Here is a 20071-nt window from a genome sequence, read left to right as displayed (position 1 = left end):
CAGATAGTGACTATCTAAACCAGCTTTTAACATCAAAGAAATTGTCTTCTTATCGCTATCTTATTTACTGCTATAATTTTTCATGAATTTTCAAAACTGCTGTACCAGGACTTGCAAAAACCTTCGTTTATTACACCTTATCAACAAGTATTTAATGTTGTTGTTACAATTCTACTACTCCTTATATGTATGTAATTATTATACATACATGTTCAAATTGTTCCTGAAGTTCATTCACTTTACATGGTTCTAACGTTGTGATATACAACGTGTAACCTTTTATTATATGTCTGTACACCTAAAACGAAAACGCCATTGATTTATTACGGTAGTTATTTTCCTCATAGGCCATACTATATCCATCAATGCTACCACTTATTACTTTATTGTTTTGACATACACTTGATCTTCTATAAATAATCCTATAAAATGCTATTATTAAGGTGAGTTCCTGTGTGATAAATACAAACATTATTAAACTTTATTATGATGCCGTTAATTAAACGGTGAGGCTTAAAGTATTATGGGATTATCTTTGAATTTTACGCCTTCATTTTCTTACGATGTATTTAATGAAAAATGTTTAGGTGTCTTAATACCTCCATCAATATTTTTCATAACAAGTTCTAGGCATAAGTGTATCACATTACTTTTTTAAATAAACCGAAATGGTAAAATTGTATTTCTAGCAAAACGATAATTGTACAATACGAGTTTAAAAATAGTATGAATAGCATATTTGATAACCGTAAAGTGGTATTTCGCGTGAACGGTACCAATAGCTGCTTACGAATGCACAAGACGTCGTCGCTGCCTCCCCACAAAGTGAATAGATAGAGGCTAAGGATAGAGGTATATAGAGGGCGCGCGCAATCGAGCCATGGGCTTCACTTTCCCCGGCGTTGCTAAAAATAGACGCTCGGATTGAGTGGCCTGCCATCATAGTCTGTGTAAGCAACCAGTTCAGTCGCGGAGTTTCGGAATATCACACAGTTAACTGACCGAAACTTACAATAACTTTAGGGAAAGAGCTGAGAACACACTCATCGCTACGAAATGGATGATCATATTTTATTCTTGATAAATCGTACTGGTAATAACGTTCACTAACTTTTCAAATATATTTACTCAGCATTTATGTTATTTACTCACATTTTATGATGTTTTCCATGACACGTCAGATGTCTATGAAGTGCGTCTTAAAAAGGTCATCTAAATGTCATCTATTATATTTTGTCCTCCGCCAGTAAAAGTTACATAAATATCGAAGAAACTTAATTTAACTTTGCAGGTAAAATAACATCAGTATTTTATTAGATTTTCTGTGTATGTATGAGAGCTTAGTAGAATTTTACTGTAGAAAATAAAGTGTTCACTTTATTCCTTGTAAGCACAGCGTTGCCATGTATGTGACCTATCGATCCTTATAATGTGTACTATCAGACTTATGAGAATATATATTACAACACGTGGGCTCACGTGCGATGTTTTTCTTCCCTTGTTAAAAGGTGAGATAAGTCGTTATTTATCGACCAAACGAAGAAAAAACGAGGACGATCTCATTTCGCTGCGAGTATTTCTTGTGTGGGAGTAATCACATATAGCAATTTGTACAATTGTGCGATTTTGATGACTCAAACTTTGGATTTCGACAACAACAGCGAACCTTTGATATAAATGTCTCTTAATAAAATAATATTATTCTTGTGCTGCTCTCAATATTGTATATATAGACTAAACAAAAGATGGCAAATTAACATTGCTATTCAATTCTAGGACACCTAAAAGTAAATACCAAAATACTAATTTGCCCGATGTGGGAATCGAGGCATAACGTATTAATACACCAGCTATCAGAAAATACAATACAATAATGAAGTTTTAATAGACACAACAATTTATTTCACAAGCTTTCTAGTCCTAGACCTACGCCTAAAATTATGTCATTGTTTGAAACTTAAGTCATCTTAAGTTTAACTTGTGGAAACTGTAAAGATGGTACAGTCTTTGTACAATAAGATAGAGACGAGTTCGTTTTAACAGATTTCATACTCCGTAAACAGCTGTTTACTATAATGTTTTATTATATTCTTTTATAAATAGACAACCAAAAATGAGACGGCCAGAATTAAACTTAAAGAAATAATTATACAGATGCAAATGTACAAACTTTTAAAACGTAAATAGGACGTACTCGTATTTAGATTCAAAATATAAAGAAGATTATTAAGTATTCATTTTTCAGTGGAAAATTCTCGTATGGAAAAAAGGAGGTCGTCTGATGTCTATGTAAATAAAAATGAATCACCGAAATGTATATAAACACATAACTCCCGAACTACTCGACCAAATTGGATAATTCTTCTTTCTTCGCAAGAAAGAAAAATTCCCCAAATTCACCGGGAAAGTTAGATATAGTCTCTATTATAATATGTATTAAATTATGTAACACAGGCTCCGATACTAAAGGAGTATGTCCTTTACACAAGTTATGGTCACTTAGCCGAATTGCTTTGATCCTTTATAAGGACGACCCCTTAATTAACACTTTCATACAATATCGACCATTTTACAGTCACTGAATATCAAAGATTATTGAAGCCAAGTCATTATTCTGCGTACATGGTAAATCAACTTTTGTGGTTATTGGGAGAGAGACCATTTTCCAAGAAACGTAATTAATATAAACACACGTTCATCACGTCCTTTATTCTCGAAAGTAGTAGTCAGAGGAATATATTGTAATAGGCGGTGAGACTATTGTCACAATGTACTAAGCACAATTCTTGACTAACTGCCACACTCAGAGTAGTCATTTAATGGTTACTTAAATTATTCTTTAGTAACGATTTTGTATCGAAAACAATTGCTAAGGATTTGGTTAAGTAACCATTAAATGACTCTGATGCGCGAGTAAGTGTTACGAAACTTTTTAAGAGCCGAAATTAGTACCAGTAACTGATAACCAAAACTAGGAATCAAAAGCGCGACACCCAAGAAATATAGGTAGGTACATAATTCTTCTATGAAAACAACACAGCATCCTATGTAACGTAAGCAAAGTTTATTAAATCCTTTTCACAAGATGAAGGAGCTAAGGAGCACATCACAAAGAACCAACTCAAAGTTATAAGTGACTCGGTTTTCAACAAAGGTCAAAGTTCATTACCCTTGTTTGAGAAATGACTATTGATATTCGAACTATTATAGACACAAATTTTATATATAGGTTCAGAAAAACGAAATAAAATAGAACTCATTAGATAATAGCTTCGTAGCACGTTGAATGTATACTGTTTAGTGTTTATTGTCACACTATAAGTAATTTACCATAGAACTATTATCACGTCGAAAATTACTCAGAAATTAGTATAATTGTGACAATTTTTCGACTCACGATTTGAATACAAACATCTATAACAATATATAACACAGCCATATAGTGTACCAACATGTGGGTTAACACCAAGTTACGGTGTAACATTGTCAAGTTTAAATCTCTTTCCGATATTGTTCTATAACTTTGTAAAGTTTTATAGTAACTATTACTTTTTATAGAGAAAACTAGCTACTCCCGGTTTCACATACTGCTCGGCTATTGGTCGTAGCGTGTTATTTTATGGCCTATAGCCTTCCTCAATAAATGTACTATCATTCAGAAACAATTTTTTAACGAATAAACAAACCCTATACTATACAGCGTGCATTAAAGAATACAGGTTGAATAGAATCTCTACACAAAATATCAGCACAAAATACTTAAAAAAAAAAATTGGTACCAAATACTTGGTGTCGCATGGTTCTATTATCTAAAAACCGTGCACTTGATATGTATACCCCCTTTTTGTTACACCGTGTATAAACAGATTTGTAATAAATGGTGTTGTTACAGAATGTCCACCGGCTGCGGATGGCATGGAGCGGTTCGCGTGCCCGACACCTGACCGACAAGGGCGCTACCGCTGCATTGACGACCATGTGTTGTGTGACGGCTTCATCGACTGCCCCAGTGGCGAGGATGAGGACCGACAGGCTTGCATGTTCTACAAAACGGTGATTCTATACTTACTAATATTGCTTAATATTCTCTATTGTATGAGACGTAAGGATTCTTTTGTATTGAGTTGATGATTCACGGGTTGTGAAGTACAAACCTTTTGTTGTTTGAAAAGGATAATATGAAATGAAACTTACTTGACTTCATTAACGAATAATGAAAATTAATACTTTGTTCAAGTTACCTAAATCAATATATCTTAAAAGAAAATCTGAAAATTCACACTCTGTAGACCTATTTTTAATTTACTTTCATAACAAATTTGAGTCATGATATGCACCTACTTGTAAGTTGGTGAGTGGCCGAGTACTTAATGTTGTTGTTGTTGTTGCAGACGAAAGCCCACCTAGATGTCCTGGCCGACGCGCTACTGCGGTGGGCGCGCGGCCGCTAAGGACCGACCCCTCCCGGACCCTGACCCTTTAGTGCTCTAATACTCCGCCAGTGCTACACGGACCTCATGTAAAATATACGATCGATTGGCCCCGTGCTTAAATGCGATCAGTGAAAGCTGCGAACTCCTAGAAATAGTATTCGGGCGCAACCAGTCATAACTCGTACATGCGTTGAACGTAATGAAACATATCAAGTAGTGGTGCAGCCTATGCCAAAACATGACCACTTAAAGTGTAGTGTAAGGTTTCCGACTGCGACAATCGAGACAACAGAACACGCCGCGCTGGCCCGCCCAGTGAACGAAGGAAAGCAGTGATACGATCTGGTTTCGTCCCAATTAAACTTCTCCGCAGCTGATTTATTTTCCATGTATTTCATACCTTCTAGCACTTATTAAACTAAAATGTGAGACTGGTAGTCAACATTGTTAGACAGTAGAACATATACATAAAATTTTAGAATAGTTCTTCATTTGGCAAAACGTAAATGTTTGTCGATTTGTTAAAATATGTATTCACTTTATGTAATTACTCTACATTAAGTTATGACATTCCTTATTATAATGAGGGTTGTAAAGTAAATAAGAGAAATTTAAAAATGTGTTGTATATAGATAGATACCAAATGAATTATTTTATATTTGTTTAATTAGTCGGCCTATAATATGCGATCGACGACTGCTCCGACGAGTCCGCACTGGAACTTGGTGATCAGCCGTCGTTGGCACTCTTGTCCATTATTTTTTCTGATTTATCAATAACTTTGTACTTAAGTATATTACTTTCAAAAGACAATTATTAAGATGTGAGAGCATTAAGTATTTTAACATAAATTGATCTCGACTAGAGGCAGCTATATTATGTAATATTATAAAATAATCTATTTATTTAAAGATGCATTTATTTGGTTAGTTTTTAATTATATAGGTATTAATTTTTGTATGATTTACTGATATGTTCAATACGGCTAGAATAAAGTTAGTATTTTTGACTGAAAAATTGTTAATGTCCTTTGCCGATCTAGTCTGGGGAACTTGTTACACATTCCGTAAATACTTCTAGTCACAGCTCAGTCCCTATTTACTTACTTTTTTAATAAGTTATACATAATATTATGTTTCTTCATATTTAGGCTAGTTCATTTTATGAATATCCAATCAGGAAAAATAAAGCTTAGTGCCTGTAACATCAAAAATTCATTGACATATTACAGTTTCAGAATGGTATAGGTCACATATAATCTTATCAAAACCAACAAAATATTAACTGAACAGTAACAAAAACACACTGTACCAAATATTTTACCAACAAAAAAAAAACACGACGTGTCTACATATGTATACGTACCGTGAAGCTACAAGCTACCTAGAGTAGGTATACGTACGTTTATTTCATCGAACAAGCCATTATCTAATTAGTTACTTATTTCTTGCGAAAATATATAATTAAATGTTCACATCCACTATAATTAAGTATAAGAACGTTATTCTACGTGACGTAGGTAAGTGAACTATGGTAGTTATTGTTTAGATTCTTAAAGTATAACATTTAATTCGTAGATATAGTTAATGGAAACAACATTTAAATTATTAAAAAATATATACTCAGTAGGGAAGTTTGAGGTAGTGTCGTTTGGTAGTAAGTAGTCAATGCACCAATTAACAGTCGAGATTTATTTCTAGCACCCCAATCAGTGTGTAGCTAGTCACTAAAATAATTAGTTTTGGTCGTAGTATTTTAAGATATTCAAATATTACATTATATTTCTAAGCCAAATGTAGTAAAGTGAAATTATAATAGCTATATTGTAGTTTTAATAAGTGGATGTGACACACAGAAGAGATAGGTCGTATGTGAGACTTGGGAGGCACATCGAAGCAACCTTCTTTATACTAAAGTAAATTCCAAATTACAATAATAATTCTGGATACGTCAAAATTTGAATAAACACCGCCATAGTCTGTTAGAACGTAAGTTCTTGAGCCAGCAGACTCGGCGGTATTTATATTAATGAAACAAAACATTTACGCAAAACTGAGTTCAGTACGTAAACTATACATATTTAGGTATCTGCTTTGATGTTAATCTCACTTAAGACTTATCGCTATTAAATATTTTACATACTTTTATTACAGAGAGATATTAATCAAAAGTTTTTTGTACACGTGTGAAGCAAATTGGTTTTGTTTACCAGCCTTTGCCACAAATAGGTGAAGGCTACCTAAAATACGAGTCATTATATCTAAATTAAAATTTTAATGACCTGACTAGGAAGGTCGATTATTTATACTTCGAGTTCCATAATACTACAGTCGAGTTACACAGTTTATGAAATTAAACTTTACGTATACCTACTAAAGGTAATGGGGTACATTAGTTGTGTTTATTTGAGTAATTAGGTTCTATTATTCTTTCATGGTATATTATTAAAGGGCAATTTAACTCAGCTACGTGCTGCTGAATTAGAAATTACTCCACTAATAATAATAACAACTAATTAAAGTGAAAGCTCTTTCGAATTCGAGTATAACGGTAACAGTTTTATGTCAATGAATTTTGAAATGCTTTTAGTTTTTTAAGTACGTACTACAAATAGCATATACTATACATGATCTCCTTAATGGCATTTAGCACTTTATGTACCTACCTTTATCTCAATCGAATTAGATATTATATGTTTACCCCAAGACTACTCGGCAAATACTAAATTATGATCATATTTGTATTAGTATTTATTATTTAATTTGAACATTTTTCATTAAGACGGAATTAAATCTTTAAAAATTAATCTAACTGCACTAAAATTTGCCTGTTTCGTATGTGCACAGCAATTTATTGTGATATTTTAAATACTTATAGGTTAAGATGCAAATCAAGATCTCGGGAATAGACTATGTACCTATCAATGTGATTAATATTAATTTAATATATGTACTAATTACTATGTACGTATGATACCTATGTCAGAGTTATGTTGGTCTGTATTAAATACAGGCACGTCATGGTTAGATACTGTTTAAGCTTCGCACATTCTATATATGGATATCTTATTTATTGTATGTCCTATAGATAAAGTTACCTTGCAACTAGTCAAACCTATTGTTTTGATCCAAAGTGTCTGTTATTTAAGTTGGAATGGTCCCATTACTTTAGAAACATTTTGCAATTTTGGTCAATTTTATGAATATATACCTGTATGTGTATGTAGAATAATGAAGATGCTAATTGTTGTCCAGTCCACTGTCTGTATGTAGTGATCGTGCCGGGGCCGCACGCGCCGCCGCGCTCGGCCCGGCCGCTTCTCGTTGTCACTGTGACCGCTCTTGTGTCTTCGCCATTACTTCGACGCACCCCTCACCCACCTATTTATTGTATTTATATCTAGTGATTGTTGAATATATGTAAGCACCTACTATGAGCACAACTTGTCATATAAATATAATAAACGCCTACTTATATCTAACATTTACAAATCGTTTCTAGACACTTTTATACGATTCGCAGTATCTTGCGACTGAAACCGTACTTCTACAACTCTTTTGGAAATGAAAGATAGAACGCAGTTCAAATTAGATATTACTGTAATATCTATTTCTCATAACGTACTTATACCTACCTAAAGTATCTCTACAACTCAAATGGGGAAAATACTTCAACGATATTTACTGTTGAAGAACGATATTTTTAGATGTCACACTTGTAGTGGATAAATATTACACAAAAATCTTTGTTTGGTCAATTAATATTTCACAAAACATTTTCATAGAAATTTTGCTGAATCAACCTTCGCGCAAGACGGAACTACCCATCACTTTATTAGCCGTTCTTCTTGAGGAAAATCAATTATTATTTGAAAATGCAACTATTTTTGTAGATACATATTTAATTGATTACCACTAGATAGATATTAACATATGTATATTTTCTCATAGTGTTGTGTTCGCCAGAAGACAAACGATTAACTATCTCTGACCGCACAAACTGAATCGTTGATACTTTGTTGACTCACAATATACCGTAGACAGCAATACACTGTCGGACTCTGTCATACCAACTGACGGCCGAGAGGCAGAGAACGCTCGTGCTCACTCAGGCAGACCGCATAGGTCATTGTCATCGCATAGCTTGGATGAAAAATGGAATAGCCTCCGAGAGAATCCACCTACTCCCTGTCGAGTACGTACTCAGGAACATCTAAGCGACCTAAACTTATGAACGGCTTCACATTGCTAAATGTGATGCTTGGTAATCTTGCTGAACTTTCCCTGTCATTCTCTCTGAGAATATTCCCACTTTTTCAGCCGTGTCATGGAGTTGCCTAGACATTTCGCAGGACATGTAAGCAACTCATATGGCGATAATCTTATAACGACTACGCTATTTTGTAGGCGTAATATACTTTTGGACTATTTATTATGTATTGTTAATTACTATGTATGTTGTATTAAGAAAAAAAATTGAAAAACAAAAATAAATGTTAATAAATGCCTCAGCCAGATAATACACATGTTTTATTTTAATGTCGTCATACCCACAAATAAATGTCTGACACTTTAAGGCGGGAGAATTCATTGGATGATTTTCAAAAAAAAAAAAACCCACAAATAAATATTTAGCATTTGAATAATGGAGTAGCAGCAGCAGCTGTACTGGAACATCGATAATCACCTCTTGATTGCTATGTTAAATTACGGTGCTAATTTGAGTATCGAATCCTACGAAGTCCGCATCATATAAGTATCGAAGCACTTACCTATAGCAGCATAGTAAATACTTTATTAGCCGGCTTTTCACTGTTGACACTCACACACTTCTCTTGTTTGTGATATTTTGGGAAAATATGCATCACCTCTTTATTCGTCTAAGGGGCAAGGTAGGAAGAGACGCAAAATATCACATGATGTTTACCAGTTATATTGCGAAACTCATATAAAATTGTTAAAATTGGAACCCAATGCTTTACATCAATGGTCGACAGTTGTGCTTGCGAGCAGTCAACCAATGAGATCATCTTGATTGAATTGATTCGATTCATAAATATTATAATTTAAATAGTAGAATACAATTCAATAGGGAAAATATAGGAATCGAGATTTACATGTTTGTCAGAGACTCAGGACCCGGACCCTTCATTCCTTTTTTCCAGCCAGGATTAAAGTCTTATTAATCTATTAAAACTGTGTACGTACCTCCAGAATTTGATTATGTTCCATCGCTTTGAAAAAAATTATCTACCAGTTTTTTTTTTTAATTATAATATCTTCATAACTAAATAATATCTGACAAATCCATTGTGTCAGACTCACGCGGATTAAATACATTTGAAGATATTAACTATTATTATTATTGCTATGAAACAGATTTGGCTATCAAAGAAGTTGAGCATCTAGGTATTCACCTAGGTACTTGTTAGGGACACTCGGCTACTTTTTTAAACCTATCTAATTATGTATAGTCACTACTGAAATTCTCCCATTTTTCTCATAGCAGAAATTGAGCCCGAGACTTCTCACTCGGTAGTCGGATTGACTACCACTCGACCGAGTTTTTAAACGGACCAAAATGGATACTTACTTCTGTACCTACTTAACTTTAAAGCCCCTTTAAGGGGTTGCAGATACTTTAAATTTTAAAGTTACTGCGACCCCTCTAAAGAGGCCTCGTGACACCCTTGGGGGTCACGACCCGTAGGTTAAAAAATACTAGGTAATGTATCCTTGAAACTAGCAGTGATGTACAAAATACTCAATAGAACGTATCTGGAATGCAAAATGCTAGATACTTTTAAATTAAGTATTCAGATACAAGATACAAAATACTATTGACATTAGTAGGTACCTATCTGAAATACTAGATACAAAATATCTTTGAAATGTTTTGAAGATAAAATACTAAGTACAGATCACGTTGATAGTTAGACAAAATTGTTTTATTTTAAAGTATTTAACAGTAGATACAATATAACTTTTTATATTATGAGAGACAAAATGTTTAAGGACTAGTTTTTAAAAAAATATTTAGTCTAAAATATAATAATGTTAGAAATGTTCAATTTCAAAACTTTTTTTCGAAAATTCGAAACAGTATTTGTAAAATACTAAGATACAGAACAAGTGTACCTATCTAAATACAAGACAGAAATACGTATTTTATATCTTGTATTTGTATTTATATTTCAGATACGTTTATCTTAAATAATTCATATCTCTGGAAACTAGACGATTATAGTATCTAATAGAAGACCGAGTTAATAAGTATTAATAAAAAAATAGCAATGTAAGTACATACTAAGACAGGGCTTGCTACAATGTCTGCTCTGGATAATTTTTATTAAATCTTTCTGAAAGTATCCATAACGGATAAAATGAACCACCAGCGCCATCTGTATGACGTTTCTCACAACACAACACAACACAACACATTTCTTTTTCATACTATGGTGAGTTGAAAACTGAAAGCACTTAAAATAAATAATTTTTGTATTAATCTATATGTACTAAATACCTAACACAATGTTCTAAACCAAAAACTTTTATCTTTCTCGCAATTAGAGCTTTTAATCATTAAAGATGTAATCGTAAGTCGAATTTAAATTCGACTTAACTTAAGTCGAAATTAAGCTTACAGAAACTGTTTATATTGAAATTAAAAAAATATTTATACTTGGTAAACTAGAAGTAATGCTTTCGGGCACTTATTCAGATTTGTGACCACTTGGTACGTAAACACAATGATCAATCTGAAATATTAGTAAACAACTAAAATACTTTTAGCTTACCGATTTTTATACTGTTTCGAAATGTCGATAAAAACATTTTTGTACGCGATTGTACAATTATGACGTCATTGTATTTGGTGTTGCCAAAGACGTACACTTAAACGACTGTGCGTGATACCTAGCATTACCTAACAAAAATAATTATGAAAACTGAGTGGTTATACAATTAAACCAATATATATAAGTATTTTATTGAACTGAATTTAAAAAATATGTTTATAACTGAAGAAACTTCCCATTATTTTGTGGTGTAACTATTATAAATTCAATAGTAGTTGTTCTCAGCTCTGCCTATCATGGAATCTGTATTCTGTGCTGCCAATCTTATTAAGGTTAAATGTTGATAATTCAAATGTTGTGGATTCAATCAAGTCGTTTCACAGTCGCATAGTATACATAAGGTAAAAATCTTAGAATTGGTATTATTTACTCGTACTGGATAGTTGGTAGGAGAAAGCATATTAAAATGGCAACACACGGCTCCTTTGTCAACGAGTGAAAAATACATGTCTTTGTTTTCGTTTGCAAAAATTCTTGTCGAAGCGTCGTTGCTTTGTTATGAATTGTGCAGTTTTAATTTTTAAAGGAAAGAATATAAGATATAAAAGTGCTCGCGATAATAACTTCCAAGTTAAAAATGTCGTCCAGCGAGACTCAGAAACCTGAGTCTTCAAAGGATAATATATCGAGCAATTCGATCGATGAAGGTTTACCGAGGGAACTGAGTCAGTTAAGTCTTTCAAGTGGTTCCAGCCAAGACGAATTCTTTTGTGACACAGGACACTCAGGTGCAGCCTTAAAAAATATTTTCGGCTATTACCAATCTCAGAAATTGTGCGATGTCGTCCTCATTGCAGGAGGATGCAGGTTTGTTTATTTACATTTTGTTAAGTAGGTATAAATAAAAGGTCAAGTGTTTCGGAAAAGATCATGAATCCGAACCAATCGTTTAACGCCTACACATTCAAAATAAAAGATTTTACTTGTTAACTTGACCATGCTTAGCTTAAGTTAATCGTCGCCATAAAGTAATTAATGCGCAACAAATATTCCATGCTCATGGATTTGTTTCAAATTGTTCTAGAATTGCTCAATGATTTTATTTTTCACCTTTCTCCCTCTGACAAAGAGTTTGTGAATTGTATTCAATTCTGTGTGTTTATTTAATCATTATACACATTAGGATTTGTAAAAGATAACAGAATTCACAACATATAACTGTAATAATTATTATATGCTACTTTTCTAATATTTTAAACCTAAAACAAAGACTTCACTAGAACTATTTCCGTAATTAAAAAAAGAAAACTCTTGATGACTCACAATTTCATCTGAATCTGAAATGTACAAAGAGCCACCTACTGAGTTTTGTTCTTTGTTGCACTCTCAGATTTCACATTTATTGCTTGGTGTGTTAAGTGATTACTTTCATTCCTTTTGATACACTTAACTTTCAACTGAAACCACAGATAGAACTAGCATAACTTTTTAAACAAATCTCATGATTAGCTAGAATTATATTAATGAGTGAATACTAACATAGTTTACCGTTTTTTTCACAACAGAATACCTGCACATAAAATACTGCTTGCATCATGCAGTGAGTATTTCGCAGCCATGTTCACTGGGTCCTTGCGAGAAGCACAGTCCAGTGAAATAACTCTTGAGAGAGTTGACCCTCAAGCTCTACAGGATCTAGTGCACTATTGTTACACTGGCACCATAGGCTAGTATCATAATTTTACTTTTTAATATTAAGGTGCTTATTATACTGCAGCATTTTTTAATTTTCACCTCATAGCACAAAGCCAACTTGGTCAACTGTAACTGCTAACATTTTATTATGAAATTGAATAAAACCTGTTTTATTTTTAACTGCAGTGTAAGCATTTATGTTCAAGTGAACAAAGAAAAGGTTGGTCTGATCTGGTTATTTATTTTTTTGATTTGCAGAGCTGAGAGAGGAAACAGTTGAGGTGCTCCTTTCGACGTCGAGCTTGTTGCAGCTTAATTCTGTTACAAATGCTTGTTGCGCTTTCTTAAAGAAGCAGCTAGATCCATGCAACTGCCTGGGTATAGCATTGTTTGCTGAACAACAGTCATGTTTGGATTTACACAAAAGTGCTTTAAAATACACTTACCAAAACTTCATGCAGGTTAACATTTTATTGTTTTATTTTTTTCTGTACTTTCTTTTCTTTGTTACCATTTACTTACAGAAATGTTTAAAGTGTATGTTCAATACATTGTTCCAATAATGTGAAAAGTAGTTACTGAAATGTTTTATTCTATTATATTCAGGTGGTAAAACATCAAGAGTTCCTATCGCTGCAGTGTGACCAACTGTCCAGTTTATTGAAATCTGATGACCTCAATGTAGTAACTGAGGAAAATGTATTTGAAAGCTTGATGACTTGGGTTCAGCATGATAGCGCAACCAGAGAATGCCATTTGGCCACTTTACTGAAGCTAATTAAGCTGCCTCTTCTTTCATCTGAGGTAAACATTAAATATTTAATTTAACACATCCTCATTATTTGTTTGTTTGGGTCAGATTTTATGTTGAAATTTGACCCCCTTCCTATTAACACATTCATCTCATACCTAATTGCTATTCACCTTTAGTTTGAATGAGAATACACTCAGTATTCATTTAAATCTAACACAACTACCAAACATAATGGCAGATTGAATAGTTTTCCACATCTACTAAACTGAAAGGGCTTGAATAAAAGTAAAGCAGGTTCCTTATTTTTTGCAACCCTTCTCAATAATGATTTAACTATGACTAGTACACAAAAAAACTGCAAGCCCTCAATAGCCACCAACAATACCAACAGTATGGGTAGCAAAACAATTGATTAATAAAATGACTTGACTTGTAGAATACAATACAAACACATTCAAACTTAAGACATTTGCATAGGTTGCCATATTTCAAAAATTCTAATTGGAATACAATCTATGAACACATTTAGATACCAATTGAACAAACTTACGATTGTTTAGAAATGCCATAAAAGATTTTAGATTTTTTATGTCCTACAACCTATTTTTATACTGTTTTTCTAAAATTGAAACAAATCTTCTTCCTTACCCAAACAAAGTTAACTATATACCAAACTCTTTTCTCGTTGCAGTACCTTATTGACAAGGTGGAACAGGCTTGTGGCAATGTACCAGAATGCCAGCCGCTCATCATGGAGGCTGTCAAGTGGCACCTGTTGCCTGAACGAAGGTCGCTTCTATTCTCACACAGAACGCGACCACGGACGTCGACTATTGGACGCCTTTTAGCTATTGGCGGCATGGATGGATATAAGGTTTAAAAAAATTGATTTATACATTCTTTCAAAAAAATATCTGGGTTTTGGATGGTTGCGAGTGTTATTACAATTTGAACAAATTCTTGCACATCTCTAGATTTGTGCCTGATGTGTGAAATCTATTAGCACAGCATATCAATGCTGTGTTAATAGACTTCGTATAGGATTTAATAAAATCATTTCTTTTTAGGGCGCCAGTAACATGGAAATGTACGATCCTCGAACGAACACATGGACGCCATTTATGCGTATGGGAGCTAGGAGACTGCAATTTGGTGTTGCAGTCATGCAAAACAAACTTATCGTTGTTGGCGGCAGAGATGGACTTAAAACTTTAAATACGGTTCGGTATTTTATTTTAACATTAATTTTTTTATTTTACTAGAAAAAGTTTAAAAAACAAAAGTATTTTTAGGTGGAATGCTTTGATTTGACGTCTCTAAGCTGGAGCGTGCTGGCTCCTATGAACACTCATCGTCATGGACTTGGGGTCGCAGTTCTAGGCGATGGACCAAATTCCCCCGTGTACGCAGTGGGCGGTCATGATGGATGGATATACTTAAATTCTGTTGAAAGGTAAATACCTCATCATGTAAAATTCAGTTTAATTCAGCTATTAACTTGGGGTAACTTTACAAAAAATTTAAGTCGTTCTTATCTTTAATACAAATCGGAAAATGAAACTTCAATTATAACTTTAAAAAATTAAGTAGTATTGTTAGCAAAATAAAAGTCACACACACAATAGCAAAGATTGAGAGATTTTATAATATTCAGAGATATCTGTCTTGCTTCAACCAACTACCAGGGCTCTTAATGCATGTAAAAATAAAATTATAGGTATTTGAATTAAATGACTGTCGTAATTGGTTCCAAGATGGGACGCGTGCTCCCGTACGTGGACGATCGTGTCCCCGATGACGGGGGCGCGTAGTACGTGCGGTGTGGCGGCCCTGCGCGGCCGACTCTACGCGGTGGGCGGCCGGGACGGCGGGGCCTGTCTGCGCTCCGTCGAGTGCTACGACCCTGCCACCAACCACTGGACTAACTGCGCACCTATGACCAGGCGACGTGGAGGAGTTAGCGTAAGTACCGCTATATTTTATCCATAGATATCAAGCAATGATAAAAATATTTTATTTATGAAAGGTGTGCGTTAAATGTTAATTTTATTTCTTTGATGATTTAAAATGTGCGTTAAACTGTATTGTTAAACTTCAATTATTTTGTGATAAATTTTAAGATCTTTTTTTTCTGAACAACATTTTACAGGTGTGTGCAGCAGGCGGTTATTTATATGCTCTGGGAGGTCACGAGGCACCCGCCAACACCGTTGGCGGCCGGCTGGCCTGTGTCGAGCGATACGACCCTGTAGCAGACACTTGGGTTCTTTTAGCTCGCCTCTCTTATGGTCGTGATGCTATTGGCTCTTGTCTACTCGGAGACCGAATCGTTGCTGTTGGTGAGAATATGTTTCCATTATCTAAACTCCTTCCATTTATATTAGAAAACTTTCAAGTTTCCATAAGCTTATAATTTTCTCAAAACGCCATTCTAAACATGACATTATCGCTTTAGGTGGATACGACGGAGTTCAATATCTGTGCGTGGTAGAGGTATATGATTCTGAGTCCAACTGCTGGCGTAAATTGGCTCCTCTGAGCACTGGACGAGCTGGCGCCGCCGTGGTTTCCGTACCGCCGCCCAAAAATGTCTTCTGATATAACGCCATCCGCCGGCCGGTGGATACTGCTAAATTTGTTCCAATATTCTCAATGTCTGATCCAGAAGATGATGATGACTACTAGATACCATTTACATTCAAATTAAAATGATTTCTTAAGGTTAATTGATATCGTATTTGATCTTCGTATGTTTAATAAAATCGATCGTCTGTGACAATTGGTAATAATGGAAGGCGTTGTCCAAGATAAATAAAAAAAAGAAAATATAAAAATATAGATTCACTGCTTATAGTCGAATTTTCGTACTATCAGTGACAAAAAAAAAATATTCCCTCTTGTTAAGATTAGGGATGTTCAATATTCATATCATCATAATTATTTTATATTTCACCATTTTTCATGAATATCATAATTAATGTAATCAACTTAATGTACACATAATAACTCTTTATGTATTGCCTTGTTAAGTAATGGCAGCCAATTTTTATTTCGATCTCAATATCAAAGTCAAATTCAAGCATAGTGACTTAATATTCCAATAATGTTAGTTAATGATCTTTTATGTACTTACATGAATTCAGTGTAGTGTGGATAAATATTGGAACGCTTTTTCAAAAGGAGTTTACTTTGATCTTTTTTTATTTGCAAGACTGTATTAAATATTTGATTCCATTATCGAATTTAAAGGCTTAAACTAGACTTTTTTCTTAGAATGTATTTAGTAGGTGTTAAAAAATAAAAAATTAGGTACATGTTCGGCTTGGTGCATGTTATTTGAACATCGCAATGTTACTATATTCACTTGTATTTTTCGATAGATTTCTTGATTTAGGTACCCAATGGTGGAATACAGGCCCTGTTTCACCACTGCCAAATTTTCTGATGCCGTAACTTACACATTTCATATGAAATTATCTATTGGTAATGATTCATCGCAACTCAACCGGAGGTCGTGAAACAGAGCCTGAACTTCTTAAGTCTATATTTGAAATACAGTTTGTTTATAATAATTATAAGCTGTTAAAGAACATAAGGAAATGTTCTTAATTGGTACTTAACTGATCTCAGTACTAAGAATGCAAAATAAATATGTAGGAGTTCCTAGTTTTAGTTATACCTATATTTTTCATAGGAGACTGCTCCAATAATCTTTCATTAAATTAAAACTTCTTGAAATAAATATTTTTTGATAAGATACAAAAGAAATTATATTTTAAAATTACAAAAGAGTATAAAGCTTCTTTGATAAGATTATACAAAAATGTTTTAATTGTTATTTATTGGATTTTATAGATGGACAGATGTGAAATTGTATTAACTTTATTTATTTTATAGATGCTTTATTTTATTTACATTTTACATAAAAGATTGGTTTGGGGTTGTGATGAGAAGCTCGAATAACAAATCGGTGGATAGCCAAAAATTTAGAAAAATGCAGTCTCTTCAGTTTAAAGTGTAACTAAATCCGTTCTATTTTTTACGATTGCAATTATATTCTTCTTTATTTTAAATAAGGTACTTATCGGTAGTTTAATTTTTTTAAAATAATAATTTTGTTGTATTGTAATTATGACAAAATTATTGAGTGATAAAAGTTAACTATAAATAAACTTTAGGTCCCCTCTCTCCCCAATTAGGTCTTTACGTATTTCATATTGTGTGTATTTCATATTCTATGGATATTTTCGCGTATAGGTGTTTGTAAACATTCTTGTAATCATTTGTGACATTTAGTATGGAAATAATAGGATGATACTTACATGCTGCTATTTAAAGCATTTTTACCAGCAATGTGTGAGCATCATTAGAAATAAATACCATAATGATTGACTTAAATAACTTTGAAGGCAAACAGTATTAATTTACATTTATTTTTATTGAAGTATTCCACACTTGATTTTTATGTTTTAGGGGACCACACTGTGATGTTAGTGCTAGGAAATTGCTAGGATAAATATATACGGTTTGATAAAAGAAAGATGATTAAATATTATAATATTACAAGCATATTATATAGCATTGGTGAATAGTGATAATTTGATAAAGAAGAATAACATTGTATATGGTACCTAACTTTTTAATGGAACTGCTGTAATGTAACTACTACTAACTTTGTTATCACTATTGCTACAAAACAGCTTGAAATAATATAATATTTAATTAAAATTACGACATTGATAGGACTTACATGGTAAGAGGGCACGGTCAGGACATAAGGCCTAAATGGTAGGAATACTTAACAGTGGAGGTGCTGTGGTTGTCTATATTATTTTATCCAATATGCCGACATTTTATTCTATTGTTTTGATATTACATGCCAACATTAACAGTCAATACTGTTATTGAATTTGTAAAAATATGATCATTATCAACAGTTACTGTATCATTATGCTCCCGCAGCTACCTCTTATCGGCTGCTTTTTAGATTTTATATTATATTAGTTAACAATACTTAGGTGATCGATATATTATGACTGTATTTTTTTTCTTAGCGTTCAAATATATTTTAATGGTACCTATTGTTGCCAAATTAATCATCTATATAACGTCTTTTCCAGTGATGTATTTTGAAATAAATATTGTGGTAGTATAAAATGTGTTGTTTTATTTGACATCCCCTTTGTTAGGAAATACCCCCTTTTATAGCTTCGTTTATATAATGAGAATGGAGTATAGTCCAGTCAAATAAGGCAAAATTAGGTAAGAATCTCGGAATGCGAGATACCCAGCTGTAATTTTGTATATACTTGTATATTGACCCCCTAAAACTTGTCTCAAAACCTACATATGGTAGGGTGTAAGCAACCCTTAAAATTCAGGGTCAAAGGGCCCAAAAATCGTTATTTTGCGGTTTTTTCGAAATATCTCATTTCCTATGGGTTTTTGGTAGTTGTATTCAATAGTAATATTGTGAACAATATTGGTATTAAATGCAAATAATATACAAAATTACAGCTGGGTATCTCGAATTCCGAGGTGAATTCCTAAATTGACTGGACTATATAGAGTTAGGCTGTTTACTCATTACACTGTGGCGTGGCGTCGTGTATTAAGGCTCCATACAAATCTTGTAGGTATTGGCAGTTGGAAATAGTGCAGCGGCATCGCTGCGGCTTTATTTTTTATGATTATGATTAATTAATTGTAACTAGTCCATGCAAGAATGTTGACAAAGGTTTTATGGTTACGATTGTAAAAAAAACGTAACAGTCGCTCAATTCACCGAATTCACGCAACGGTAGCGCCATCTGTTGCATAGATTTTCTATAGCTTGATTCACTTCACTCTTAAAAGGTATTCTAACTGCGTGCTCTCTTGTCTATTTTGCTCCGTGAAAATTTACTTTTATAATTAATAATAAGCCAGGCATATCTATACTACTATTATAAAGAGGTTTTGTATGTAGTAGTAATCTTTGGAAGTAATGATCCAATCCTAAATTTTCACTGGCAGAAAGCTACATTATTCCTAAATGCTATAGGCTATAAATTATTTTTATAACATGTATATTAACCGAGTAGTCACAAATTTGGTCTAGCAAGTCGGACAGAAATAGCTCATAAAACAATAATATGCATGCACTGCCTAAACAGTTGCTAAAAATTGAAAACAATGTATGGCAATCTGGTTTGTCTTAATGAAGTCCGCGACATCATATTTCTATCTTTCTTTTTTATTGTTTTAAAAATATTTTTTTCGGCTTACTTTCTTTGGTTGATTATTTAAGCAACAAAATATTAATTATTATCAAAATAAATTCTTTTAGTATCACAAGGACATCATACAGATAAGATTTGCCATTTACAGTATGTCAATAGGTCATACAGTTTA

The 20071-nt window shown here is 33.3% G+C and overlaps 2 protein-coding genes across 2 annotated transcripts in view; both read left to right on the top strand.

Moving 5' to 3' along the window:
- The window catches only part of LOC118276355 (uncharacterized), a 98128-nt gene extending 89176 nt beyond the window's left edge, over positions 1-8952 (top strand). The window contains exons 3-4 of the mRNA XM_035594630.2: positions 3893-4053; positions 4392-8952. Coding sequence (XP_035450523.2) covers positions 3893-4053; positions 4392-4451 — 221 coding nt within the window. The 3' untranslated portion in view covers positions 4452-8952. The remainder of the gene's footprint in view (positions 1-3892; positions 4054-4391) is intronic.
- A 2749-nt stretch (positions 8953-11701) lies between these two features.
- LOC118276223 (kelch-like protein 5) lies at positions 11702-18835 on the top strand. The gene is made up of 10 exons (XM_035594458.2): positions 11702-12096; positions 12795-12955; positions 13183-13385; positions 13531-13728; positions 14370-14552; positions 14746-14898; positions 14971-15131; positions 15433-15640; positions 15828-16017; positions 16134-18835. The coding sequence occupies exons 1-10, from the start codon at positions 11867-11869 to the stop codon at positions 16274-16276; spliced, it is 1830 nt and encodes a 609-aa protein (XP_035450351.1). The 5' UTR covers positions 11702-11866; the 3' UTR covers positions 16277-18835.
- Positions 18836-20071: the final 1236 nt, after the last annotated feature.

Source organism: Spodoptera frugiperda, chromosome 31 (assembly GCF_023101765.2).
Source record: "Spodoptera frugiperda isolate SF20-4 chromosome 31, AGI-APGP_CSIRO_Sfru_2.0, whole genome shotgun sequence".
Lineage (NCBI taxonomy): Eukaryota > Metazoa > Arthropoda > Insecta > Lepidoptera > Noctuidae > Spodoptera > Spodoptera frugiperda.
The sequence above is the reverse complement of the archived record's forward strand: the minus strand, read 5'-3'. Positions and strand labels throughout refer to the sequence as shown.